This window comes from Copidosoma floridanum, unplaced genomic scaffold, assembly GCF_036245765.1.
Source record: "Copidosoma floridanum isolate Cflo_tuat_1 unplaced genomic scaffold, Cflo_Japanese_pri ptg000029l, whole genome shotgun sequence".
Lineage (NCBI taxonomy): Eukaryota > Metazoa > Arthropoda > Insecta > Hymenoptera > Encyrtidae > Copidosoma > Copidosoma floridanum.
The window spans coordinates 7,369,097-7,392,700 of NW_028321906.1; the positions used below are offsets into that span (position 1 = coordinate 7,369,097).

At 37.7% G+C, this 23,604-nt stretch overlaps 6 protein-coding genes across 11 annotated transcripts; 4 read left to right on the forward strand and 2 right to left on the reverse strand.

The window, feature by feature from the left end:
* Nucleotides 1-237: 237 nt before the first annotated feature.
* On the forward strand, nucleotides 238-2,503 carry KdelR (ER lumen protein-retaining receptor). Its single transcript, XM_014349858.2, has 3 exons — nucleotides 238-705; nucleotides 1,006-1,195; nucleotides 1,508-2,503. The coding sequence occupies exons 1-3, from the start codon at nucleotides 615-617 to the stop codon at nucleotides 1,863-1,865; spliced, it is 639 nt and encodes a 212-aa protein (XP_014205344.2). The 5' UTR covers nucleotides 238-614; the 3' UTR covers nucleotides 1,866-2,503.
* A 64-nt stretch (nucleotides 2,504-2,567) lies between these two features.
* DNApol-gamma35 (DNA polymerase subunit gamma-2, mitochondrial) lies at nucleotides 2,568-3,915 on the reverse strand. The gene is made up of 2 exons (XM_014349856.2): nucleotides 3,361-3,915; nucleotides 2,568-3,135 (listed from the first exon to the last, which is right to left on the reverse strand). Exons 1-2 carry the CDS (start codon nucleotides 3,913-3,915, stop codon nucleotides 2,692-2,694), a joined length of 999 nt encoding a protein of 332 aa, XP_014205342.2. The 3' UTR covers nucleotides 2,568-2,691.
* Nucleotides 3,915-4,804, reverse strand: GatC (glutamyl-tRNA(Gln) amidotransferase subunit C, mitochondrial). Its single transcript, XM_014349864.2, has one exon. It carries the CDS (start codon nucleotides 4,350-4,352, stop codon nucleotides 3,915-3,917), a length of 438 nt encoding a protein of 145 aa, XP_014205350.2. The 5' UTR covers nucleotides 4,353-4,804.
* Nucleotides 4,805-5,097: 293 nt separating this feature from the next.
* Nucleotides 5,098-7,764, forward strand: lic (dual specificity mitogen-activated protein kinase kinase lic). 2 transcript variants are annotated; one of them, XM_089595855.1, is made up of 7 exons: nucleotides 5,098-5,775; nucleotides 5,842-6,080; nucleotides 6,203-6,368; nucleotides 6,474-6,710; nucleotides 6,797-6,976; nucleotides 7,051-7,268; nucleotides 7,348-7,764. In XM_089595855.1, exons 2-7 carry the CDS (start codon nucleotides 6,013-6,015, stop codon nucleotides 7,484-7,486), a joined length of 1,008 nt encoding a protein of 335 aa, XP_089451981.1. In that variant the 5' UTR covers nucleotides 5,098-5,775; nucleotides 5,842-6,012; the 3' UTR covers nucleotides 7,487-7,764. The 2 variants fall into 2 exon arrangements, with proteins under 2 accessions (XP_089451981.1, XP_014205263.2); XM_014349777.2 differs by lacking the exon at nucleotides 5,098-5,775 and having other exon boundaries at nucleotides 6,042-6,124.
* A 2,461-nt stretch (nucleotides 7,765-10,225) lies between these two features.
* LOC106637053 (uncharacterized) lies at nucleotides 10,226-12,129 on the forward strand. Its single transcript, XM_014349683.2, has 6 exons — nucleotides 10,226-10,306; nucleotides 10,399-10,617; nucleotides 10,712-10,908; nucleotides 10,988-11,215; nucleotides 11,301-11,598; nucleotides 11,706-12,129. Exons 1-6 carry the CDS (start codon nucleotides 10,226-10,228, stop codon nucleotides 11,802-11,804), a joined length of 1,122 nt encoding a protein of 373 aa, XP_014205169.2. The 3' UTR covers nucleotides 11,805-12,129.
* A 3,924-nt stretch (nucleotides 12,130-16,053) lies between these two features.
* LOC106637109 (WD repeat-containing protein 44) lies at nucleotides 16,054-22,782 on the forward strand. 5 transcript variants are annotated; one of them, XM_089595882.1, is made up of 9 exons: nucleotides 16,054-16,617; nucleotides 17,014-17,165; nucleotides 17,360-17,991; nucleotides 18,067-18,204; nucleotides 18,278-18,568; nucleotides 18,648-19,019; nucleotides 19,103-19,564; nucleotides 19,648-20,060; nucleotides 20,147-22,782. In XM_089595882.1, exons 1-9 carry the CDS (start codon nucleotides 16,550-16,552, stop codon nucleotides 20,643-20,645), a joined length of 3,027 nt encoding a protein of 1,008 aa, XP_089452008.1. In that variant the 5' UTR covers nucleotides 16,054-16,549; the 3' UTR covers nucleotides 20,646-22,782. The 5 variants fall into 5 exon arrangements, with proteins under 5 accessions (XP_089452008.1, XP_089452006.1, XP_014205245.2 ...); XM_089595880.1 differs by having other exon boundaries at nucleotides 17,014-17,161; nucleotides 17,356-17,991; nucleotides 18,067-18,220; nucleotides 18,264-18,568; XM_014349759.2 differs by having other exon boundaries at nucleotides 17,014-17,161; nucleotides 17,356-17,991.
* Nucleotides 22,783-23,604: the final 822 nt, after the last annotated feature.

The following is a 23,604-nucleotide window of genomic DNA, read 5'->3' on the forward strand; positions in this document are numbered from 1 at the left end:
TGAATTGATTCATAAGTAGTAGTTCAAATAACGTCTATATGACGCCCAATTCAATTACATTGTATATTCGGCGTTGGGTACCATAAATTATATACTATAATTAGTAAAAATAAAAAAAATTGAAATTATACAAAATTACGGTCCCCGCGAATAGGACTGATATTAAAGTATACATAGGTAAGTAGGTATATATAAGTATAAAACACCGAACGGAACTTACGGAACCACCGCAACGCAGCCGCAGCCACGTCACATTGGTGTGCCGTGTTGCCGACGATACAGTCGGTTGCAGCAGCAGCCACCGAGTCCTTTTCCCTTAGTATCGTCCTCTGTTTTTTTTTCTTCATTCGCCTCTCTTCGTGCAAGGGTACATTTTGTTGTTATTGTGTTGTGTACTTACTTCCTGCCTTGCTCTCGTGTGTGCTCTATAAGTATACAAGTTCTTTTTCGCGTCGCGTTTTTTTGATATAATACACAAACACACACGTGGCGGCTCTGGTCATCTCTCTCTTACACTCCCTTGTCGAGGACAACGCATTCGCGGGGTTCGCAGGGTGCAAAAGCAAAGTGGAGGATTTGAGTTAGTTGACGAGAAAAAAAACTCTGGAGCCAATATGAACATCTTCCGACTGTTCGGCGATCTGTCGCACTTGCTCGCCATCATCATTCTGCTGCTCAAAATATGGAAAACGAGGAGCTGTGCCGGTAGGTTTCGTTGCTCGCCTGAGTTTCTTGTCCACCTATCCCCCTTTTCGGAGTCGTGTGCTGAAACTTTATCCTCCTTGGTTAATACCGATAAGTAAACGTCTGTTTTGGATGAATAGTATAGTTGCCAGCTTTTACATTTGCATGCTGGGAAAGATTCTGTGCTGAGCTTTTTTTTGTTGTCGTAGATCTGTGTTGTGATTGTCAACCATGGTCATTTTATATCATGCTATAATGATTTTAATGAAAATTTACTTGCATTTGAGTTAATAATGTACTCGTCGATATGCTCTATTTCAGGCATAAGTGGAAAATCTCAAATCCTGTTTACCATCGTTTACACAACACGATATCTAGATCTGGTGACCACTTATGTTTCTGCATACAACACTATTATGAAGCTAGTTTTCATAGCAGCTGCATATACCACTCTGTTCTTTATGTATATGAAATTCAAGGCCACATATGACCAAAATCATGATACCTTCAGGTATGAGTTTTTTTAATACATACTTTATGATATGAGCTTTTGTTTAATGTATGATTTAATTTTATGCATCATTTATTAAAAGTTTCAAACTCGTTTGTCAATGTTATCATTGTGCAAATACTAGATACCTTAAATAAAAAAGTCACGACTGATAAGACAAATTTTAATAATTGCAGTGTAGTTGCAACAATTTTTATTATAAAAAAAAAAAAAAATCAACTGTTCATAAAATTGATAAACAAATTTCATTGAAATAATGGTAGATCTGAATGTTCACAAATAATAAAAGTTAAAAAATGTACTTTTTTACAGGATTGAGTTTTTGATTATACCAGCCATAGTCTTGTCTCTGCTGATAAATCATGACTTTACAGTCTTGGAGGTTTTATGGACCTTTAGTATCTACTTGGAATCGGTCGCTATTCTACCTCAACTGTTTATGGTGTCAAAGACAGGTGAAGCTGAAAGTATAACCAGTCATTATTTATTTGCTTTAGGATCTTATAGAGGTCTGTACCTGTTGAACTGGGTGTACCGTTACTACGCGGAAAACCATTATGATTTCATTGCTATCATAGCTGGCCTCGTACAGACAGTTCTGTATTGTGATTTCTTTTATTTATACATCACCAAAGTACTAAAGGGCAAAAAGCTGTCGTTGCCAGCTTAAGACTCACGAGTATTATAGAAAATAACATCCAACAACTTCAAATTTTTGTCAAAATGAAGCTATTGCAGGTAATCGCTGTACGATTACTGCGTGAAATATTTTTTAAGAAAAAGATTCGAGCGAGTTTAAACACTGTGCGCACAAAATGTAATTTTGCCAAATCTGAAGCGCTCTAAGACCTCCGCTCATTAAAATCTTCTCGATATTCCTACTTTTATATGGCGAATATTGTAGATTTACTTATCGATACCTTAATTTTAATTATTATTCAGACAATTTTTTGTATGACTGTGCAATTTAGTTTACAATCGAAACTTTGAGAAAATTGAATTCTTTTTCAATTACGTTTTTAGATTATTGTTTACCACATAAGTATAACAAGTCATACTTTTTTAATGTAACTGATAGTTTCACATAGTTTTACTGTAAATGTTCGATTTTACCATTTTGTCAGTAACCCAAAAAAATTGAGGTATCAGTTGAATAATAATAAGAAAACTCCAGTAACATCATACTTAATAAGTAATCGCTCCTTGTGTATAATTTACAGTGTTTATTTTGTGTGAATGTATGTTGATGTAAAACACTTTGAAGTTTCAAAACTTGTGTATACTTAGAGATCGAATTGAAATATTGTCTGTTACTTTATGATTTTTATCAATCAAAATACAATTATAATAAAATAGATTCATGATTGCAGAAGTCACATTTATTCATTTTTGCCATTTAATTAGCTCATTCACAAAGGTGTGTAATAGTATTTTGCATGAGTATTAAATTTTTATTTATAGTACAAAATGCTACACAAATAAACGAGCTAAGAAACCTACTCGGTAACTTTACATGCCACACACAAATCGTACATACGTTTTGCCATGCTAGTTATGTGAACTATTTCCCCACACAATGTTCTTTGACACACTAGTTTGACAAGGCCACTCTTCAAACTCTCACTATCGACAGTTATTATGTATGCTACTTTAAAATGTTCAGGGTTTTTAATGTCATTTACATTCACTGATTCGACACCCTTTTCCCGCAGCAATTCAATAACATACGACGTTAAATAGTTTAAATCTTGTCGCGTTGATTCGTCATCTTCAGGTGCAATGATAGCCTTGCAGTAAGCCTTGTAAGCAACTAATTTTGGATGTATTTGAATTTCTTTTGAGCCTTTGATTTCTATGTATCCATCACACAAGAAAGCTAAACATCCCCAATCCAAGGACACAACCTGTTCAACAATTTTTAGACGTTCACCATTTTCTACCTATAAAAATAAAACAAAAAAATACGAGTCAGTAGAATTTCACAACATTACATAACTTTAGTATGTAGTTTAATATTTGAAACTCTTTCAACTGACATCCATTAACTTTTATCCTAATACTCAAAAATAAAATGTCAGATTAGAAGTCTGTTTTGACAGAATTCTCAAAAATACTGAAAAAAATGTAATAAAGATCCAAATAAAAAAATAAACTGTAGTACTTACACCCGGTAACAATTTTTTGGCACTATTTTTAAAATTAATAGTTTCAACAACAATATTTCCAAATGGAAATTGAGCTTGAATTTCGGCATACTCTTTTCCATTTTCTTTTTTCGTCTCGCTCATATAATAAATCGATGGATTTTCTGACATTTGACGCCACCATGATTTGCGTTCTCTTTGTTTAGTGTAAAATAAATCCTTCACACTTAAAATGTCACCCTTACTCTCATACACAGTAGTGATTTTAGCAATCCTGTGTTTACTTGGTTTTGATTTGAGTGGAAAAAAAGATGTATTCCAAGTGTTCGTGACCTCGTCTAACTCAGCAATGCCAAATGGTACTTGATCAGCTCCGATGTCAGTTAAGTCCTTCATGCAGGACCAAAGAGAAGTGGAAGGCATGTGGAAGACATTATACTTGGACATGGTAACGCATTCTTCGAACCACAATTTTTCTAAATTTCTGCGTACGAGCATCCCCTGGATTCCATAGATAAAGCCAAATTCTTTCAAAGTAAGAAAGGTAGGCCCCAGAAATTTCAGAATCTGCTCCATTAGGAATTTTTGGGAATATTGCCAGGCGGTGCAACAAAGTATTCGTCCTCCAGGACCTTGGCGTTCTTCAGTATCTCTTCACGACAATTACCTTCGGTCACCCTGTCTTCTCTAAGTTCCAGTTTTTCATTCTCAAGTACACTATACATTGGCCTGACCGACGGATCCAATCGCACTTCTCTTAGTTTTTGTGCAAAACGTATGGCAGCTTCCAATCTCTGTATACCCCCTTCATTATCGAAATCTACCAAAGAAATTCTTTCCAACTTGGCAATGGTTTTCTTGTCAATTTTAATGTCATCGGTATTTTTTTTAACGTCAAGCTCTTCCTTGGTTATAGGTCTTTTGGAATGGGCGAGAGAAGTTACGCCTCTCGCGTTTTTAAACAATATTTTAAGTAAACCAACACTTGTGCGACATCCAGACAAAATACCCATTTATAATGCTTATGTGCAAGAGATCTCCCGTGCTCAAAGTTTGATTTTTCAGTACCTTAAATTTTCAGAGTATCAATTCGGAGATCCTGGAGCACAAAACGTCACCCACGTGTGGCTTATTACAGGTGCTGTCCGCCACAACATGTCAATAAAAAACACATCCGAAACGAAATTGCTGTGTTTAAGTAAGTAAGTATAGAGTAGCAATTCAGCTCAGCCGAGAGCCACCTAAGCCACCTTATTAAGGTATTTTCACTTGTGACGACATTCCAAGATGGCGCGATCACTGGGTTTTTTTTCAAATTTGCACCAAATGTGCAAAACCAGCTGTGAAATTCACGAGGACGTCCCAACTAATGATAATGCGTTTAAAAACTTCAGGTTTTAATAAGCTATCGAATGAACACTAAATTTTTTACATCTTCACTTGGTAAGCAATGCAAAAAAATGAATGAAATTATCGCGGGCATAAAGTTGATTAGAAAAACATTTTATTTTTTGTGCTTACCATTTTGAAATACTTATAGTCAATAGCGATTCTTTTTGTCTTTTCTTAGATAAAGAAATGATTTCATTTCGTTCCTCTGCACTGATACTTTTGTATTTTTTATTGTCCCGAGAAATTACAGATGGAATACATGCAGATCTATAACTGTATAGTATTGTATATAAGGTGTGTGTATATGTGTGTACTATTGCAGTAACACACACGCACGCACACGTGTATATTAGTATAAATTATTGTTTACCTTTTGTCGATTGTATTATAGTAGAGGCACTACTACTGCAGACACTGCAGTCCTGCAGTAGAGGTCAATAAAATCGAACGCTTTGCGTAGGCGTTATCGTGTCGTGTACTACATATTTTTTGAAGAAACTAGCAACTTTTTCCACGTCATACTTTGTATTTAAGTATCATAAAGTTTGACTTTTAATTACAATTATAAATAATTTGAAACTAAAATTGTCATTATTTTCAAAGGATTAAATAACTAAAAATGCTAATAAATCACCAGCTAAGGATATTTTTCACCGAGAAATTTGCATGTGTTTTATTGTGAAATAAAAAATTAAGAGTAAATAATAAATAGAGACAGCACAAAATAAATATGTTTATTTTCGAGTTGATGTTCGTTAATATTACCTATGCGCGCTGCAATATTTAGTACACTAATAGTACAATATACCTACCACCTACGAACTTGCTTACATGAACATTTGGGCATTCGGTGTTTCGAAATCTGTGACGCTTATCGCTCGGGGTAATTAAATGTCAATAAACGTATACTTAACGATCGAAAAATCATGTTTCCCGGCTCCCTTGAGCCTGAAAGCTCGTATACCCACGAATTAACTGCAATCGTGTTAAATAAATTTCAAGCTGTAAATTGTGTCTATAAATTGTTAACCTAAATAATAATAGGTAAAGTTTTTTTAAAATTAAGGTGTGAGTGTAGAACGTTACTAAAAAATCATTACCGCATAAAAGATATTCGAGATCGCATCAACGTCACCGTTGTGTCAATCGTTTGGAAAAATAGTATGACCTGGAACAATTATTTACTTAACAAGTAGTTCATGCTGAGACAAGAGAGCTGTTATCGTCGACAAATAGTAGTTGTTATCTCTGACAGAAGGTGAAGAACAATCAAGCTTGACCATGGCCTTGAAGAGAGGTCGCAACAAAAATTTAAAGATCCAGGTGTCTGAAGAAGCACCTGCACCAGTGTATGTTCTTTTATCTCACTGTTATTGGAAATCTTTTGTTTTAAGTGGGTTTATTTATTGTATATTGACATGCATAAGTATACTGAGTAATTGAAAGTTTCTGGATGTAATGTGTTTTGCAGAATTCCTCCAAGAAACTTGGATAAAAGGACAACAATTACCATAGTAGATAAGACTTTTGAGGTTGATGCTGATGATCTGGAAATGCTGTGCAACCTTGGACGGGGAGCTTATGGGGTTGTCGACAAAATGAAACACAAACAAAGTGGCACTATTATGGCTGTCAAAGTAATTATTTTTATATAATCTTCTCATTAAAACCTAGCTACTTTCACACAGACTTTTTGTTGATAGTTATAAGCTTTTAATGATTTATAAATTGTGTTAACTTAGAGGATAACAGTCAGTGTAAATAGTCAAGAACAAAAAAGACTTTTGATGGACTTGGATATTTCGATGCGCAGTTCTGATTGTCCTTATACCGTACAGTTTTACGGTGCTCTTTTTAGAGAAGGCGATGTTTGGATTTGCATGGAAGTCATGGATATGAGTCTCGATAAATTTTATACAAAAGTATATAAACATGGTCGCTCTATTCCTGAAGATGTATTAGGAAAAATAGCTTTTAAAGTCAGTAATATTAAATAACATAATCTGTTAAATATGAGTTTCTAAGACAACTTTAATTTTAATCACGTTGAATTGTAATTTTACAGGTGGTTAGTGCTCTGCACTACTTGTACTCGCAATTAAGAGTCATACACAGAGATGTAAAGCCTAGTAATATATTAATTAATAGACAAGGAGAAGTAAAGATCTGTGATTTTGGAATATCTGGTTATTTAGTTGATTCTGTAGCTAAGACTATTGATGCCGGTTGCAAGCCATATATGGCGGTAATTTATAAATGCAAATACAATATATTAGCTTTAGTCAATTTTATGCTTTTCTTACAAGTTTTTTACTTTAGCCAGAAAGGATAGATCCAACAGGGAACCCTTCACAGTATGATATAAGGTCCGATGTTTGGTCTCTGGGAATATCACTTTTAGAATTGGCTACAGGAAAGTTTCCTTACGAGTCGTGGAGAACACCATTTGAACAGTTAAAGCAAGTGGTAAAAGATGACGCCCCAAAGTTACCACCGAATACATTTTCTGCTGAATTTGAGGAACTTATCACCAATTGGTGAGTTTTATGAAAATTAATAATTTCATCCCGTGTTTGTTTAATTCCATTTTATGATGTTTTCTAATGATTTTTACAGCTTGATGAAAGATTACACACGACGGCCTAATTACAATCAATTGCTGGAAGTGAATTTTATAACGAAGCACGCTAAAAAAGAAACGAATGTCGCAGCTTTCGTTGAAGAAATCATAGATTTACCGGACGCTGCGAAGTAAATTTTTTCTATCTTTAATTAATTTTTTGAACACTGCCGTAATTACACACCAAACATTTTTGAATCAACGGCCACATGTGAATATTTATGATAAACAAGCATAGCTTTATTAACAAATCCGACCACGTGAGAGATTTATTGATCCCATTAATGCCATACTATATTATACAAAGTCAAAAACCAGTTTTATGTCGTGTAGTACAGATAACACACACACACACAATCCAAGATTTATGTAAAAGCAATTTATATTTAATAAAGGAATGTATACATTTTTTATGCTGTTGGTTGTTATTAGGAAAATCACACTAAATGAGACAAAAAAATTAATATCTAAAAGAATCAGTTAAATATAACTTGGGAGGTTTTCCAAACGACACGGTTTGAGCTTTTGGACTTGATGACACAAATTTAAGGTTAAAACCTTGAGGGTGTCTACTTTCGTAAATTATTCGATGTTTTTTTTTCATTTCTGGAATGTGACTTTTGTCTTTAATATAGTTGTCAAAGAAAATTTTTTTTTCGTCATTCTTTTTGATTTGATTATTTTCGTTCGTTGTTGTTGGAATTTTTATTTTCGATTCCCTAATGTTTTGAACCTTAGAAATCAATAGCGAATCCCGTGGAGGTGCGTCATTGCATAGTTCAATTATTTCTTGCAAACACTTTAAAGATTTTCGAAATTCCTGGCTGGAATCTTTCGTGTTCAATATATTGTTCAAACGCATCGATGGATGCTTCGTCAATGTTTTAACTTTCGTTTTAATCTGTTCACTTTTTTTGCTACAATAATCCTCGATTTTCTTGGGATCATTTTGTGGAACCGATTCCGTTGCACCTAAATCCACTTGGGACTCTTGATCACGAGAAAAAAATTGATCCTCGCCAATGGCCACATCGTGCAAGTGACTGTTGGATCTTTTTTTCATGCTCTTTACTTTTTTCAAAAACTTACGCTCAATTTCTTTTAGAGTAAAAGGTTTTTTTCTTGTCAATTTCAGGGTAACGGGCTTGTTTGTATTTTTTTTTGCAAAACCGCCGCTCGAATTCACCGATAGAGAATCGATGGAATTCCGATCGAAAATATTATCAATCAGTTCTTCTTCACTGCAAATTTCGTCGTTTTCGTCTTCAATCAGCGACAAGTGCGAATTTCCCTGAATTTGTTGCGAGCGTATCAATTCGGTGGACGAATTCGATATCTCATTTGTTATGTCGCAGTAAAATTTAAAGGGCGACCTGTTATCGTTGAATTCTGGAAGTTCCAGGGCAACCAAAGATTTCTGCACGTTGTCTTGAAAGGAGTACCGTTTCCAGGTGGGTAAGTTCAAGGTTTCCAAAACTTTGTCGTAAATGTTCAACTCTTTGGCCTCGAAACCCTCAAAACTTGACGATTCAACCGCATTCGAGCGGAGACCAGTTTCGAGCAATTTCTGGTTCGCTGCCTCCGGGGACTCGTCCACCAATGCATCGCTACTCGCGCCCGAGGACCAATCGACTTTTATCGTTACGAATAAATTGTTATTGCTGAACAGCTCATTCAAACTTATGGAGCCAACGTTTATTTCCAACTGTTTCGATTCAACTCCTGGATCGTTTTCGCAGAACAAAACGTCAACCAACTTGCGAAACGTGTCAATTTCACATCTCTCGATGCAAGTATTTTTTACTGGAACTATCGCTTTCGATGGTAATTGTGAGTCACGATGATGATTTGCTTAAAAGAATAATCATAGTTTGTTATTCTTGTTCATTCAACAGATCTAACGTGAAATGTGTGTGTGTGTGTGTTACCTGCCACTAAAAATTGTACCCAGTCAATGCCTCCGAGAAGCTGTGGTTCTTTAAAAAACAATGTGGCACCCGCGGCCAAGGTTTCATCAATTTTGCATTTCGATTTGTTGTGATCATCATCCGTTGCTTGATATTCTTTTTCAATTATTTTCCGCAATGCGCAATTTTCCTCGCACAATTGCTCCAGTATTCCAATTGATTTCAAATTGATCAACAAGATTTTCCGCAATACCGAAAATTCTTCCCCGCCACCACTACCGATGCTGCTGGTTTTTCGAAAATTTTTAGTTTTTCCATTTTTTGAGTAGCTCCTTCGCCTGAGGGAGCTTAATTTTAATACTTTCAAAGTGAGTTTTTTCACACGCTCGTTGTGCTGTTTTATTTTCATCCGAAGCTCATCATCATCATCATCGTCCCAGAACAACAACGGACGACTTGAGCTCTGAAAAATCGTTATTAAGTACACACGGTAACATTAATATTATTTAAAACGAGCGTTTATCATATTGCTTCGGTTTTACCCTACGTTTGAAAGGTTACTTTCGAAATTCCCTGTCACCCCGTCATCTTGGCCGTTTGTTATTTGCTGGGCATCCATTGCACATACTTGGATCTTTCGCGTTTGATTGATGATTTAGCGATCGGTAACGGCGTTTGTGACTCGAGTGAATTCGTTCATCGTGGAAAAGTACAAGAAACTGCAAATTTACGCACTGAGAATTTTTCGATACCTATTTCTTTGTGAGAGCTGCACTGAAATTTTGCACTCTAAACGTACCTACTGGGAAAAAAAAAACAAACAAAAGCCATACAGACCACTATCACCCAGTGCATGTGTGTGTGTGTTTTGGTTACTAGTCGTTCAACGGCAAGCAAAAGGAAAATGATGGTAGGAAAATTGTTCAAGTAAAAAAAGAATAACATATTGAGGTTTCCCGAAAAAAACATGGTAAAAAAAGAAGCAGCAACGATGCCGGACACCCTAAAGTTCGACCCTCCGATAAAACCGCGCTACTTACCAGGCGAGGTATAACGACTGATGAAAAAAAAAAAAAAAAACCAATGTGTACGCATGTAAACGCAAATCCGAGCGATTTCCCACAAAGCCCGTCAACGCAGGTCCACGCGAAGGCTCGTCGGATGGACTTCAACAGCTACAGGGGACACCGCTTGCGCTGCGCCAACGCGAAGCCGAAGGTCGACGACAAACCACCGAAGCTCGACGTCGACGTTTACCACAGACAAGAGCTGATGAACGAGGACTTGAGGACGGCCAGGGTGCTCTGCAAGGCGAATCTGCAAGTAGTCAAGAAGATCAACGCGGTGTCTCGCTTGGGGGTACGTATATGTATATACATGTGACAGTTGGCCGCACAAACAACAACGTATATACACATTATTTTATAGTCCGTGGGGGTTATTGTGCGAGCAGGGAAAAGTCGATTGTTGGAACGTGAAGGACAGGGGCTACAGGACGGATCAGGACCTGCTGAAGCTGGAGTACGAGAAAATCGAACGCGAGAACCGGGCCCTCTGCCGCGCCTTGAATTCGCTGACCAGCCAGTTGGCCCCGCAAGTCATGGCCAAGGAGTGGAAGGAGCTGAAGGAGAGCATCAAGGAAAAATCGAGGTCCTACACGCATAAATATATATATTTTACCTCTTTGTGAGGAAAACATCTTACGATACCGATACCTGCGTGTGCACAGGTTTCCCTGGTTCAAGGAAGTCTCGAGGTACCCGTCGATATCGAGGTACGAGGTCGCGCCCAGCGCCAAGGAGGACGCGAGGCGTCCGAAGTGCTTCTTCGACCTCGAGCTCGCCTCGAGCAGTTTGCCCCTCGGCAGGATCGTCTTCGAGCTCTACGCCGATTTCGCGCCCTCGATATGCGCCAACTTCGAGTCCTTCTGCAGAGGCTTCAACGGCCTTTCGTACAAGTGAGCCACCGAATGATAAAAACTCGTCGCTATATACGTATCCCTCATTGTTTTTTTTTTTTTTTTATTTAATTTATTTACTCAGGGGGACTCCGTTTCACCGCATATTGTCCGGTTACTACTGCCAAGGGGGTGACGTGACAAAGTTCAACGGAATCGGCGGAGCCTCGATCTACGGGGAAGAGGAAGCTTATCCTTCGTTGGCCGATGAGAATCTTGCCCTTCGTCACGCGTGTCCGGGCGTTCTGTCGACTTTCGCCGGTGACAGGAGCACCGCACTGTTTGACTCCAAATTTCATTTGACCTTTCGGCCCCTCAAAACGATGGACGGGAAGAACGTCGTTTTCGGGAAAATCGTCAAGGGACTGCCGAATCTGTTGAAAGTACGCACAAAATCCGCGTTTTTGAGCTTCACATAGTGATTCAACGGCACATGGTTTTGATTTCAAACGAATAAAAATTGATGCTGCTTGCTTATTATTTGTTGTAGGTGAAGGCGTACGGTACAAAGTACGGAAAACCCCTACAGAGGGTGATCGTCGCCAACTGTGGTGTGTTGCCGTTGAAGAGCTGCAACGAGAGCACATAAATTTCCATTTCGCTCGTTTGGTTCTGAAAAAAGTACTACGAAGAAAAAATGTACGACCGTAGCAGCTTTTATTGTTGAAAATAAAAGTGTTTCGACGCTGAGAATTGACATTCAACGTGTACATAACGAGTTCTTTTGCCGTTACAAAAACCGCGAAAAGAAGTTTCTCGAAAATTACATAATACACTCGAGCGGGATCAAGTATAGTTCATAGTGTGAAGCAGTATGCAATAATGGCTGGACAATCATTAGATATGTATTTTTTTTTCATCAATGTATAAGAAGGCCACAATAATTATTGTGGTCTACCTGCACGTACGATAGAATAAATCGCAACCTCAATTGACTCATCAGTTTGTGTACGTGTCGTTTATTGGCTGCTTATTTAAAAAATATAAAATTAACTATGCTCACATCTTAAATAATAATTTACATTAGTAATAAAGTAAAAATATATAGGAAGTATAAATATGTAGGAAGTCGATATTCAGGTAGAAGATTTGTAAACTTGCCGCAAATAGCACAGACAATGTCAACTTTTTATCTTTTATCTTTAAAATTAGTTGCGACTGGTTTATATTTAATGACATGGCTCTACTACAAACTATAGTTTATATATAGTAATCATTATTTGAATCAGCGCTATCTATAGCGTTTCGGATTTCTGAACTAAAAAGTGGCCCTAAAATTCTGAAGGGGAGCTTTAGACATATATTTTAGCCATTTTAGGCCCCATATAGAGAGATTTAATCAATTTTATAAACCAGCCGCAACTTATGTTATAGATATTGGAGATTTATGGCAGAAGTAAATCACTAGGAATATATAGATATACTATAGTAGGTCAAAAATTGCAGAAGTGAAGGGTCTAATTGCGTGCTTTGAAATACGCAATGTACGGCCCGAGTGATAGTCACATGCATAATAAAAATACTAAAATTTGCCAAAATGTTATGTCTCGCGTTGGTTCTATTGCGTAAATCGAAGCCCGCAAAGACCCGAGACGGCCGAGACCCCCCAAAAAGCTCGTCGGTCGAATGTCGAAATTACACTTGGATCTAGCGCCATCTAGTGTTGCAAACCCTGCTGCACCGACGATCGACACGAGACAAGAGGGACACCTGCAGTTCGACCGAGTCAGCCAACCGTCGGTACAGCAACGATCACATCGGCCCTGCTGTATCGACAGTTGTCTAACGATACCGACAACGAGGTCTACTCGTCTACTGCATGATATATGCGGAGTATATTAACGTTCTACGTATAACTTTTAACTGTTGGCAGCATTTGCGAAGTACAGCCTCTGATTTTATCATTCTGGTAAAGAGAGCACGGTGTAAGATATACGTGCAGTTATGTGTAGCAATTATAGTAATCACTACTAAGTAGTGCCATATGGTCGATTTTGTTAAACTATATAAGTATCTATACTTTTGGAGGTGAATTTTTGGATAAAAGATAAATTGTAAACTTGCCGCAAAAGGTACAAAAAAAATCATCATTTTGTTTTATATCTACAAAATTAGTTGCGGCTGGTTTATAATTGATAAAATGGCTCTACTGTCTAAGTATATATTAACATACTAATAATTTATTTGATCAGCGCCATCTAGCGTTGCAGATTTCTGAACTAAAAAGTGGCCCTAAACTGAACCAGAGCTTTAGCGCTTAGAGCCACTTAATCAATTATAAACCAGCCGCAACTAATTTCGTAGATACAAAATAAATAGTTAAAGATAATTGTGCTACTTGCGGCAAGTTTGCAATATATGTTTTATACGAATATCAACCTCATATATATTTATACTTTTGGGTAATAGATGAATTGTAAACTTGACGCAAACAGTGCAAACAACGTTAACTTTTTATTTTGTATTTATCGAATTAGTTGCAGCTGGTTTATAAATAATTAAATGGCTCTAGTATAAGCATAGTAATAATCATTTGGATCAGCGCCATCTAGCGGTAGTGATTTTTTTGGCCAAAAATTGCTTCTGAAATTCTGAAAGAGAGCTTTAGGCAGCTTAGCCCTAGAGCCATTTAATTAATTATAAACCAGCCGCAACTAATTTCATAAATATAAAATAAAAAGTTAACGTTGTTTGCACTATTGGCGGCAAGTTTACAATTTATCTTTCACCCGAAAGTATAAATATATAGGAAGTCAATATTCGTGTAAAAAATGCATTGTAAACTTGCCGCAAACAGCACAAACAATGTTATCTTTTTATTTTGTATTTACTAAATTAGTTGCGGCTGGTTTATAATTGATCAAATGGCTCTACTACAAGTAGTAATAATCATTTGGATCAGCGCCATCTAGCGGTAGTGATTTTTTTGGCCAAAAATTGCTTCTGAAATTCTGAAGGAGAGCTTTAGGCAGCTTAGCCCTAGAGCCATTTAGTCACTTATAAACCAGCCGCAACTCTTGAAATAGATACAAAATAAAAAAATAACATTGTTTGTGCTACTTGCGGCAAGTTTGCAGTGTATGTTTTACACCAATATCGACCTCCCTTATATTTACACTTTCGGGTGATAGATAAATTGTAAACTTGCCGCCAATAGTGCGAACAATGTTATCTTTTTATTTTCTATTCATTAAATTAGTTGCGGCTGGTTTATAATTGATCAAATGGATCTACTACAAGTAGTAGTAACAATCATTTGGATCAGCGCCATCTAGCGGTAGTGATTTTTTTGGCCAAAAATTGCTTCTGAAATTCTGAAAGAGAGCTTTAGGCAGCTTAGCCCTAGAGCCATTTAATTACTTATAAACCAGCCGCAACTTATTTGACAGATACAAAATGAAAATTCAACATTTTCTGTGCTGTTTGCGTCAAGTTTACAATTCATCTATTACTCAAAAGTATAAATATATATGAGGTTGATATTCGTATAAAACATATACTGCAAACTTGCCGCAAGTAGCACAATTATCTTTAACTATTTATTTTGTATCTACGGAATTAGTTGCGGCTGGTTTATAATTGATTAAATGGCTCTACTACAAGTAGTAATAATCATTTGGATCAGCGCCATCTAGCGGTCGTGATTTTTTTGGCCAAAAATTGCTTCTGAAATTCTGAAGGAGAGCTTTAGGCAGCTTAGCCCTAGAGCCATTTAGTCACTTATAAACCAGCCGCAACTCTTGAAATAGATACAAAATAAATAATTAACGATGTTTGTGCTACTTGCGGCAAGTTTGCAGTGTATGTTTTATACGAATATTGACCTCCTATATATTCATACTTTCGAGTAATAGATAAATTGTAAACTTGCCGCAAACAGCACAGAAAATGTTGAATTTTCATTTTGTATCTGTCAAATAAGTTGCGACTGGTTTATAATTGACAACATGGCTCTAGGGCCTAAAATATCTAAAGCTTTCCTTCAGAATTTTAGGGCCACTTTTTAGTTTAGAAATCTGAAACGCTAAAACCAGCCGCAACTAGTTGTGTAGATAGAAAATAAAAAGTTGACATTGGCTGTGCTGTTTACGGCAAGTTTACAAATAATCTTTTGCCTGAAAATCGACCTCCTATAAGAATATTAATACTTTTGTGTGAATAATAATTTATCAATTGCATTGTAAAATTACGTGTGAAATGAAGAGTTAAAAGTAAAGTTTGAAATTATGTCATTGTTTACTGTCATTGAACATTTTGCATGTGTGCAATAAATTGATACAGGATTATACAGATACCTATTATTTTGCTGGGTGAGAAAGACGGATATTTGGTTTTGTTAGCATATTCCAGCGGTAATAATGCATATTTGGAATCTATGTTATATATTTATACAGCTTAAAATGTTTAAATATTAATCATGTGTGCCTATATTTACCAACTTATTTGTATAAATTGAACTTTATACAAAAACTCATGATACAATCATTGATTGTCTCTGCAATCACGTATACTTAGCCTGCGGACTATGGGTGTATTCCGCAAATGCTGCCAGCAGTTAAGTTACGTAGGTCGTGGTAACGCCGCATGGTCGGGCAGCGCTAGCGTCAACCTGTACTAACTGTCGGTGGGTTCCGCATGTCAACAAACTTTGATATTTTTTACTGTTTTCGCTCCCATGCCATCTGATATTTCGGAGTTTGTTGACATGCGGAACCCACCGACAGTTAGTACAGGTTGACGCTAGCGCTACCCGACCATGCGGCGTTACCACGACCTACGTAACTTAACTGCTGGCAGCATTTGCGGAATACACCCTTAGTCTGCTTCATTGGCTGCAGTCGTCTGCGAGCGTATAAAAATATACAAACAACGTCGAGTGTATATATATATTATGTCTTATTGAAAAGAAAAAAAAACAAAAAACACAAAAAATACAGAGAAGAGGAAACATGTCGGTTGCGGGGCTATGCCTCTTTTATCATTATCGGTGCAGAGCGAAGAGAGAGAGAGAGTTAAATAATGTGAAGAAGAGGACACTCTAGTTTGGAGCGATGACGCGATTGTTCCGTTCCTGCCACAGCTACATCACTTATACAACGCATATTTATACCTGTATTTTGATTTTCACAACGTCTTCGTCGTCGTTAAAGACGTCAGTTGTATATAAGCATGACAAGTAGTGTGGTTTAGTGATTTGCAGAAGAAGAAATCGCTATCTGACAACGTATATTTTTGATGCTCTCGATTCTGACGATAAAGTGTCATTAATCGTGTCTGCTGCGGTAGTCGTCTCCTGGGCCGGTAATCGGTAAACGTCCAACGGTTCCAGCAATAATGTCAGCCAGCAGCGATTCCGAGGAGTTCTTCGATGCCGAGGACGATACGGTCCAGCGCGCTCCTAGGTGTGTCCATTATATCGCCCAACTATTTTTCCCTTCTCCTCCTCCTTCTCCTCTTCGTGTTCTAATCTGTTGATCTTTGTGTGTGATGTGTGTCTGCTGACCAAGAGAGTGGTCGACCAAAGTTTTGTTTGCCTTAAGTATAATGCCTTCTTATTGATAATTGCTGTACTTTGCTGTAACTTGATCCATATCTGTGAGATGCCAAAAAGTTTCATTTATCATTGATGGTAATGATTTACTTATTGTTATCGTGCCAACATAATTTTATCAGAACCTCCAATCAATAGATGAATGTCGGTTGAAAAAGTAAAGTTATTTTTGGACCTTCTGATTGCAAAAAATACTGTTTCGCTGAAATTAAAGAAATCACCTATTGCTGCTATTTTTAACTTTTAGGAGAAACAGGCAGAGAGAATCGCAGAGTACAGAGTCGTTCTCAACTCCAACGGCGAAATTGGATGATCATGTCTTTATTAGGCCGGCTGATCCAAGTGAAAGGGTTCTCGGGGACGACATGGAACAGAAACTGGCTTCTGATAAAACCGTGAGTAATTGCTTGTGTTTTTCGATATATTACATATGTGTAGTAAACTAAAACTTGTATCGTTTTTCTTTTTCCTCAAAAAAATGAAGTAAAAAGTTTCGCTTGCACTTCATTGACCCACTAAAAAATAAAAAAAATAAAAAGTTTGCCATGATATTGAGAGTAAATCAAGAATACTATTGAAAAATTCGTAGGAAGAAGAAGCCAAAGGAGTTGGCTCAGATAAAGTAGTCGGCAGACGAAAATTCCGCGAGCTGCGACAGCGCATGCAGACAGAGGACGACGACATTCCCATAAATAGCTCGCCTCCGGACAGTCAAGCCTCGTCCATCGAAGGTGTTTTTCCAACACCCTCAAAAACTTCTCATCCCTTCAGAATCATCGAGCACGATACGCTGAGCTTGCAGAGCATGACTTCTCTAGGTAGGGTTGGACGTATCCTAGCTGGTTCTCAAGACAGTACGACGCAGGTCCTAGCCCCAGGTGTTCTGCCATCTGTCCCGTCAACCAGCGTTTTGCCAAAGGAAGTTCAGATGTCGGCGATACACAGTGTCTCGAGCAAAGACGAGGACACTGCTTCGGATAAACTATCCCAGTCGTCCAGTGTCATGACTCTGTCGGGTGAAGTTGTTCAGAGAGAACCGTCGTTGAACGGCAAGTCTGACCAATCATCTTCTTCTCAATGTGATAAGAACCCGAGTCTCCAAGAGCCAGACGTCATTGCCAGTACAAAGCCAAATGGCAAAACGAATGAAGCTCAAGCCGGCAAGCCCGTTGCGCCCCCTCGACGTAAGAAAAAGTCTAAAGCTCCAACACCAAACGACTTGGTTGTAAGTTGTTTCATTAGTTTTGTTGATTTTATGATTTTGGAACGTTTAAGACACAGATTTATTACGTTCTTACAGCCAATAAATAAAGAGGTTGCCAAGTCCACGTCGTCGTTACCTAGTCCAGCTAGTACCATTGAATCTATAACCAGAGAATTTGAGCATTCTCTTGACATAAGATCTGCGACTAAGGGGCAATATGTTGTTAAACCTCAGGTAAGACTTTATTCGTGTGAAAATTAATTTTAAGCTGGAAAACTTTATTTTCATAAAAGACATTTTTCGACAGGACGAAGACAAGGTAAAAGCTGAAGGTCCGTCATCGGAAGAACTTGAGAGGCTAGCAAAGATGAAAGCTGAATTGATGAGTGTGAACTCTAGCGAAAAATCTAGCAGTCCATTTAGCTCGATATCGAGTAACAGTATGGGTCGCCATTCCTTGGGACCTCAACACAAAATAGGATTCCATTTGCAGGGAACCAGAGAACGACGAAAATCTGCTGGTGATCAAGACTTGGTTCAACAATTGAATATGTTTGTCAGAACGAGGACGGATTCCGGCAAGCGGCTAACAGACATGGTGCTTATCATTGCACAAGCTAGAAATTGATTGATCATTTGTTTTCAAGTTCATTAACATTTGATTTTTCTGATCACAGGAAATTCTCGAACAAGTGACGGTTTTGAACTTGGACACGGGTGAGCGCGTGCCTCTGAGTATAGCCGAGGACAAACTTCCCCAGTGTATAAATCCTCTGTCTTTGCACATAATGCGATTGACGTCCGAGTACATAAGTAACTCAAGCCTTGATAAAGAAAAAGAGAGCGACGAGGAAAGCGTTGACAGTAAAATGTCGAGCATACCGCCCGACGGTGAAGTTGCGAGCGTCGGTCGCGTGCGAAAACGCACGCAAAAGCTTAAACGTTTCTTCGGCTCGACAGTCAAGAAAACCATGGACAAGGCAAAATCAATAGCTCAGGAGGTATCGCACGCACGCCATAAAGAGGACGTGGTGGACATCGTTGACGAGGTACTTGATCCGCAGCCAATATTATTTACTTACAAATTTAAGGTAAAGTATGGTTTCTAATGGGTTTTTTTATACAACCGCAGGTGTATCCGGGTGAGCAGCAGTGCATCAAACTGAAAGCCTCAAACAGCCACAAGGGCCCGTATGAATTTTACTGCCTGCAACACGTGCAGGATCTGAGCGGTGAGCACGTGGGTCCTGTCTGGTGTATGAAATTTTCGGCGTGTGGCCGACTACTCGCTACCGCTGGTCAAGATCGCGTTCTCAGGGTGTGGGTGTTGCGCGACGCCTATGCCTTCTTTCAAGACATGCGTACCAAATATAATGCGGAGAAAGTAAGCCCAACTCCGTCCCAAGAGTCTCTCGTGTCCCAGCAATCGATGGAAGATCCGCACGCCATGGCCAACGCGATGGGTGAGGCTGATATTAGCAAGGGTCCATTTATGCCTAAGCCTTTTTGCACGTATACTGGACACACATCTGATTTGCTAGACGTATCCTGGTCCAAGAATTATTTTGTACTGTCGTCATCTATGGATAAGACGGTAAATAACTCTTGAGTTTCTTCTGTACTTATGTAATAAATCAAATCTCATGATTCGTGATTTTTTTTTTTTCATCATCACAGGTAAGATTGTGGCATATCTCGCGGAAAGAGTGCCTGTGCTGTTTTCAGCACATCGATTTTGTCACAGCCATAGTTTTTCACCCAAAGGATGACCGCTATTTCCTCTCGGGTTCGCTAGATGGTAAACTTCGTTTGTGGAACATACCCGACAAAAAGGTAGCCGTGTGGACCGAGATTGACGGACAAACCAAACTCATCACGGCTGCAAATTTCTGTCAAAATGGTAAATTCGCAGTTGTTGGATCGTACGACGGTAGATGCATATTTTACAACACGGACCAGCTCAAGTACCACACGCAAATAGACGTGCGTTCCTCGAGGGGGAAAAATTCCACGGGACGCAAGATAAGCGGTATTGAGCCCATGCCAGGGGAAGACAAAATTCTCGTCACGTCGAACGACAGTCGTATCAGGTGAGTTGGAGGATAAAGTCATCAAGTTGGTCTAGTTCTTTTTTACTCGATGCGGCGTTTACACGAGGACCTTGTTAATTCCGTAGGTTGTACGATCTGAGAGACTTGAATCTCTCGTGTAAATACAAGGGTTACGTAAACGTGAGCAGTCAGATCAAGGCAAGCTTTAGCCCGGATGGCCAGTACATTGTGAGTGGCTCTGAGAACCAGTGCATCTACATCTGGAAGACGCACCACGACTACTCAAAGTTCTCGAGCGTTCGCCGTGACCGCAATGACTTTTGGGAGGGTATCAAGGCCCACAACGCTTTGGTTACCTGTGCGGTCTTTGCCCCCCATCCGGAGAGCATAATTCGACAGATCGAGGCGCGCGAGGTAGAACTCGAGGGCAAGAACGCAGAGGCGGGCAAAGAGCCGGACAGTGTGAGCACCGACGCTACCCCTGTCGATCCGGTCGTTGAACAGCGCACCAAGGGCTGTGGTGGACAGGTATTGGTCAGCGCCGACTTTAATGGCTGCATCAAGGTTTTCCTGAACAAGACTAAGCCGAAGCACAGTTCGTTGCCAGCCTCGGCACTCGCCTGAGCCGATCTTCAGTTGTCTCGTCGAGGCGAGGCTTCTGCAATCTGCCTGTTCAGAGACAAGAGGCGCGCGTTACTTGGATCTGAACATATTCGGGCTCACTGGATCAACGCGTTTTTAAGATTAAAAAAGCCGAGAAGCGACAACTGCTGAATGAGAAAAACGATTATCCGATGCTCAAATTCTATCGATTTTACGGTTCGTATTGCAACTACTTTATTTATTCGTCTTTCAAAATCAATCTCCGTTATTCCGTTTATCTTACAAAAATCATGTTCGTTGATAATACTGCATCAGCAAGAGTAAATAATGATTACATACTGTTAAGCGGCATTTTTTTCCCTCATTTTTTAAACCGCTTTAAGATCATTCATTGGGATAAATTTGACGTTTTTAAGGAATACAATGATTATGAATAATTTTGAACCCCGAAACAATTTTCTGAAAAACAATTGAAATTAGATATCTGGTTAAAAAATTGTAACATTTAAATAATGTGAATTAATTAAAAAATTAATTCACATTAGAAAAATATTTTTACATATAAAATATACATTGTATGATAAAAAAATTGAAACAAAAAAAAAAACATGTATGATCAGTTCTGAACATGCGATAATTTTTCATCCGAATTCATAAATGTTCGAAATCAAATGGAAAATTTCGGAAATTAAACGATGATTACTTTAAAATGAGATCTTGCTTGCATTTAATTATTATAACTGTTTAAACTTATAAAATATTTTTATTAAAGCTTCATTTTGAAATGCTTAAAAATATTAATAACTCCTTAGCTACGGAATCACTAATCGCGTCTACCAACTTGATAATATATTGCAAAATCAATTTTTCTAATAATTAACCTTTAAATCTATAGGCTCAGTAAGCAACTTTTTATGAAAGTATCTGAAATTGCAACAATTATTGAAGATGAATTGGCTTTGAATGATATGGAATTCAAAGTTGACATTCTTCTTCTACCTATTCATAAAATGAATATACTTCGTGAAAAATTAAATTTTTTATAAACTTTTACGTTTATTTTTTTTAGAATTCTTTAAACTGTATGAATTATATTAAGGTCATCGAATAATTTGATAAATATTACAAAATTTTAGAGTAGATAGTTATAAATATTTTTTTAAATGTTGAATCTTTCAACAAAAGTATTAATTTTTGTCCCTAAAATCAAATAAATTTTTATATAAATTTTTTATATCTTACAATTTGTTTATAAATATTATTTCTATGCTGAATTTTAGAAAATTTCATAAAATTTTGAACTGAAAGATACAAAAGAACTGAAAATATCTTGAAGAATCAATTATTTTGTGATTAATAACGAAAAATATGATAAGATACCTATAACGAAATTCCCCTGTATTATGATTGTAGAGATTGACGACGGCCCTCTTGTTACGAATAATGTACGATAACTTAAGGTTGCATAAAATGAACAAGAAAATTTGTATTTAATAGAATGCGCTAAATCTTGGTAGGCTAAATAAATACGAAAGAAAAATTAATTTCATTAAAACTAAATGCATCCTCGATAGTTTGAATTCTGAAGCTTTTTTTGAAAGATGATAAAAAAATATTGAAGATTATCTATCATACTTGAAAAAATACAGTCGAAATATACACGAAGCGTGTATCACAAGTATATATGTAAATATGCAAGAAATAAATGGATATAAATGCTAAGGAAAAAAAAAGCATAGAGTAAATGGAAAAAGAAACTATTGTACATATGATTCTTGACGGTAAATATTGCGACGAAAGTACGTTTTGGAGGGGTTCGTAAAATATTGCCATTGTGTGGCTGTCATGCACAAATCAATTTGTTTGTTGCCTCGTTTGTAAACCACTATTGTCTGTTATTATGTATAATTTTAAGTCATCCAAGGATTTCACGCGTTATTTTAATCAACCACAAAAGTTTTTATTGTTGGGTTTTATGTTATACATGTATAATCAATGCGATTTTGTAGAATACATTTTTTTCTAGAGTTTCATCTTTCCAGTATCCCGATGTAATTTCCAAGTTTATTTGTATAAAGGAAGGAGGGAAAAAATGAAAATAGTATTGAATTTGTTGAGAACTGAGAATGAAATTAAAATTAAGTATTAAGTATAAATAAAGAAGACGATGTATACTTTTAACAATGCCTATCTTCATTCATATTATATCCAGCGGATGATCATTTCCTTTTAATTTTACAGTCAACGTCCCGTGATTGTATGAATACGTAAAAATAATTATCAACAGGAGCCATTCAAAAAAACCACCCATAAAGCAATAAGAATCACTTGTTTTAAACTTAGTTACAAAACGAATGAAACGCCAAAGCAACATCATCGGGATCTCCTTGGATTCTCACTGTTTACGGCCACCGTACCAGGACCCTACACGTAAATGTCCTGCAACCCATGGTGTGGAAAAATTATTCTCCGACGTCCCATGTAAAAGCGCACTTTTGACGCACACGCACCTACACACACAGTGCAGATATTATATATACGTGCACAAGGGGGGGACAAAAAATCATTAAATTACACAGCTGCGTCAGCCCGCGCGTGTACATGCATGTGGGCTCTCCATCAGACAGTTGGTCGTCGCCCTCGACGTTTTCTCTCGACGGCATGTGCTGCCAGTATGTGCCAGACACACTTCCCCCTCGCGTCTTTTCATCCTTGCATTTACGTACATTTTTATCCTTAAATCGTTTTGTTGTAGCTTTTAAATGCTTCGTATTTTACACACAACGCTATACGTCTTGCATTTTGTTTGGTTTAATCGCTCGTGGGTTCGTTAATTTGGCCAATGGTGCGTTGTCCGATAAACATCACCGGTAACAATAATGACAGTGAGTTGTCAGTCAAGCCGACGAGCAGTGGCGAATCGATTGTGCAGTGGCAATTTTACTTTCGAGCCGTGGGCTCCGGCGAAATTTTAGGGCGA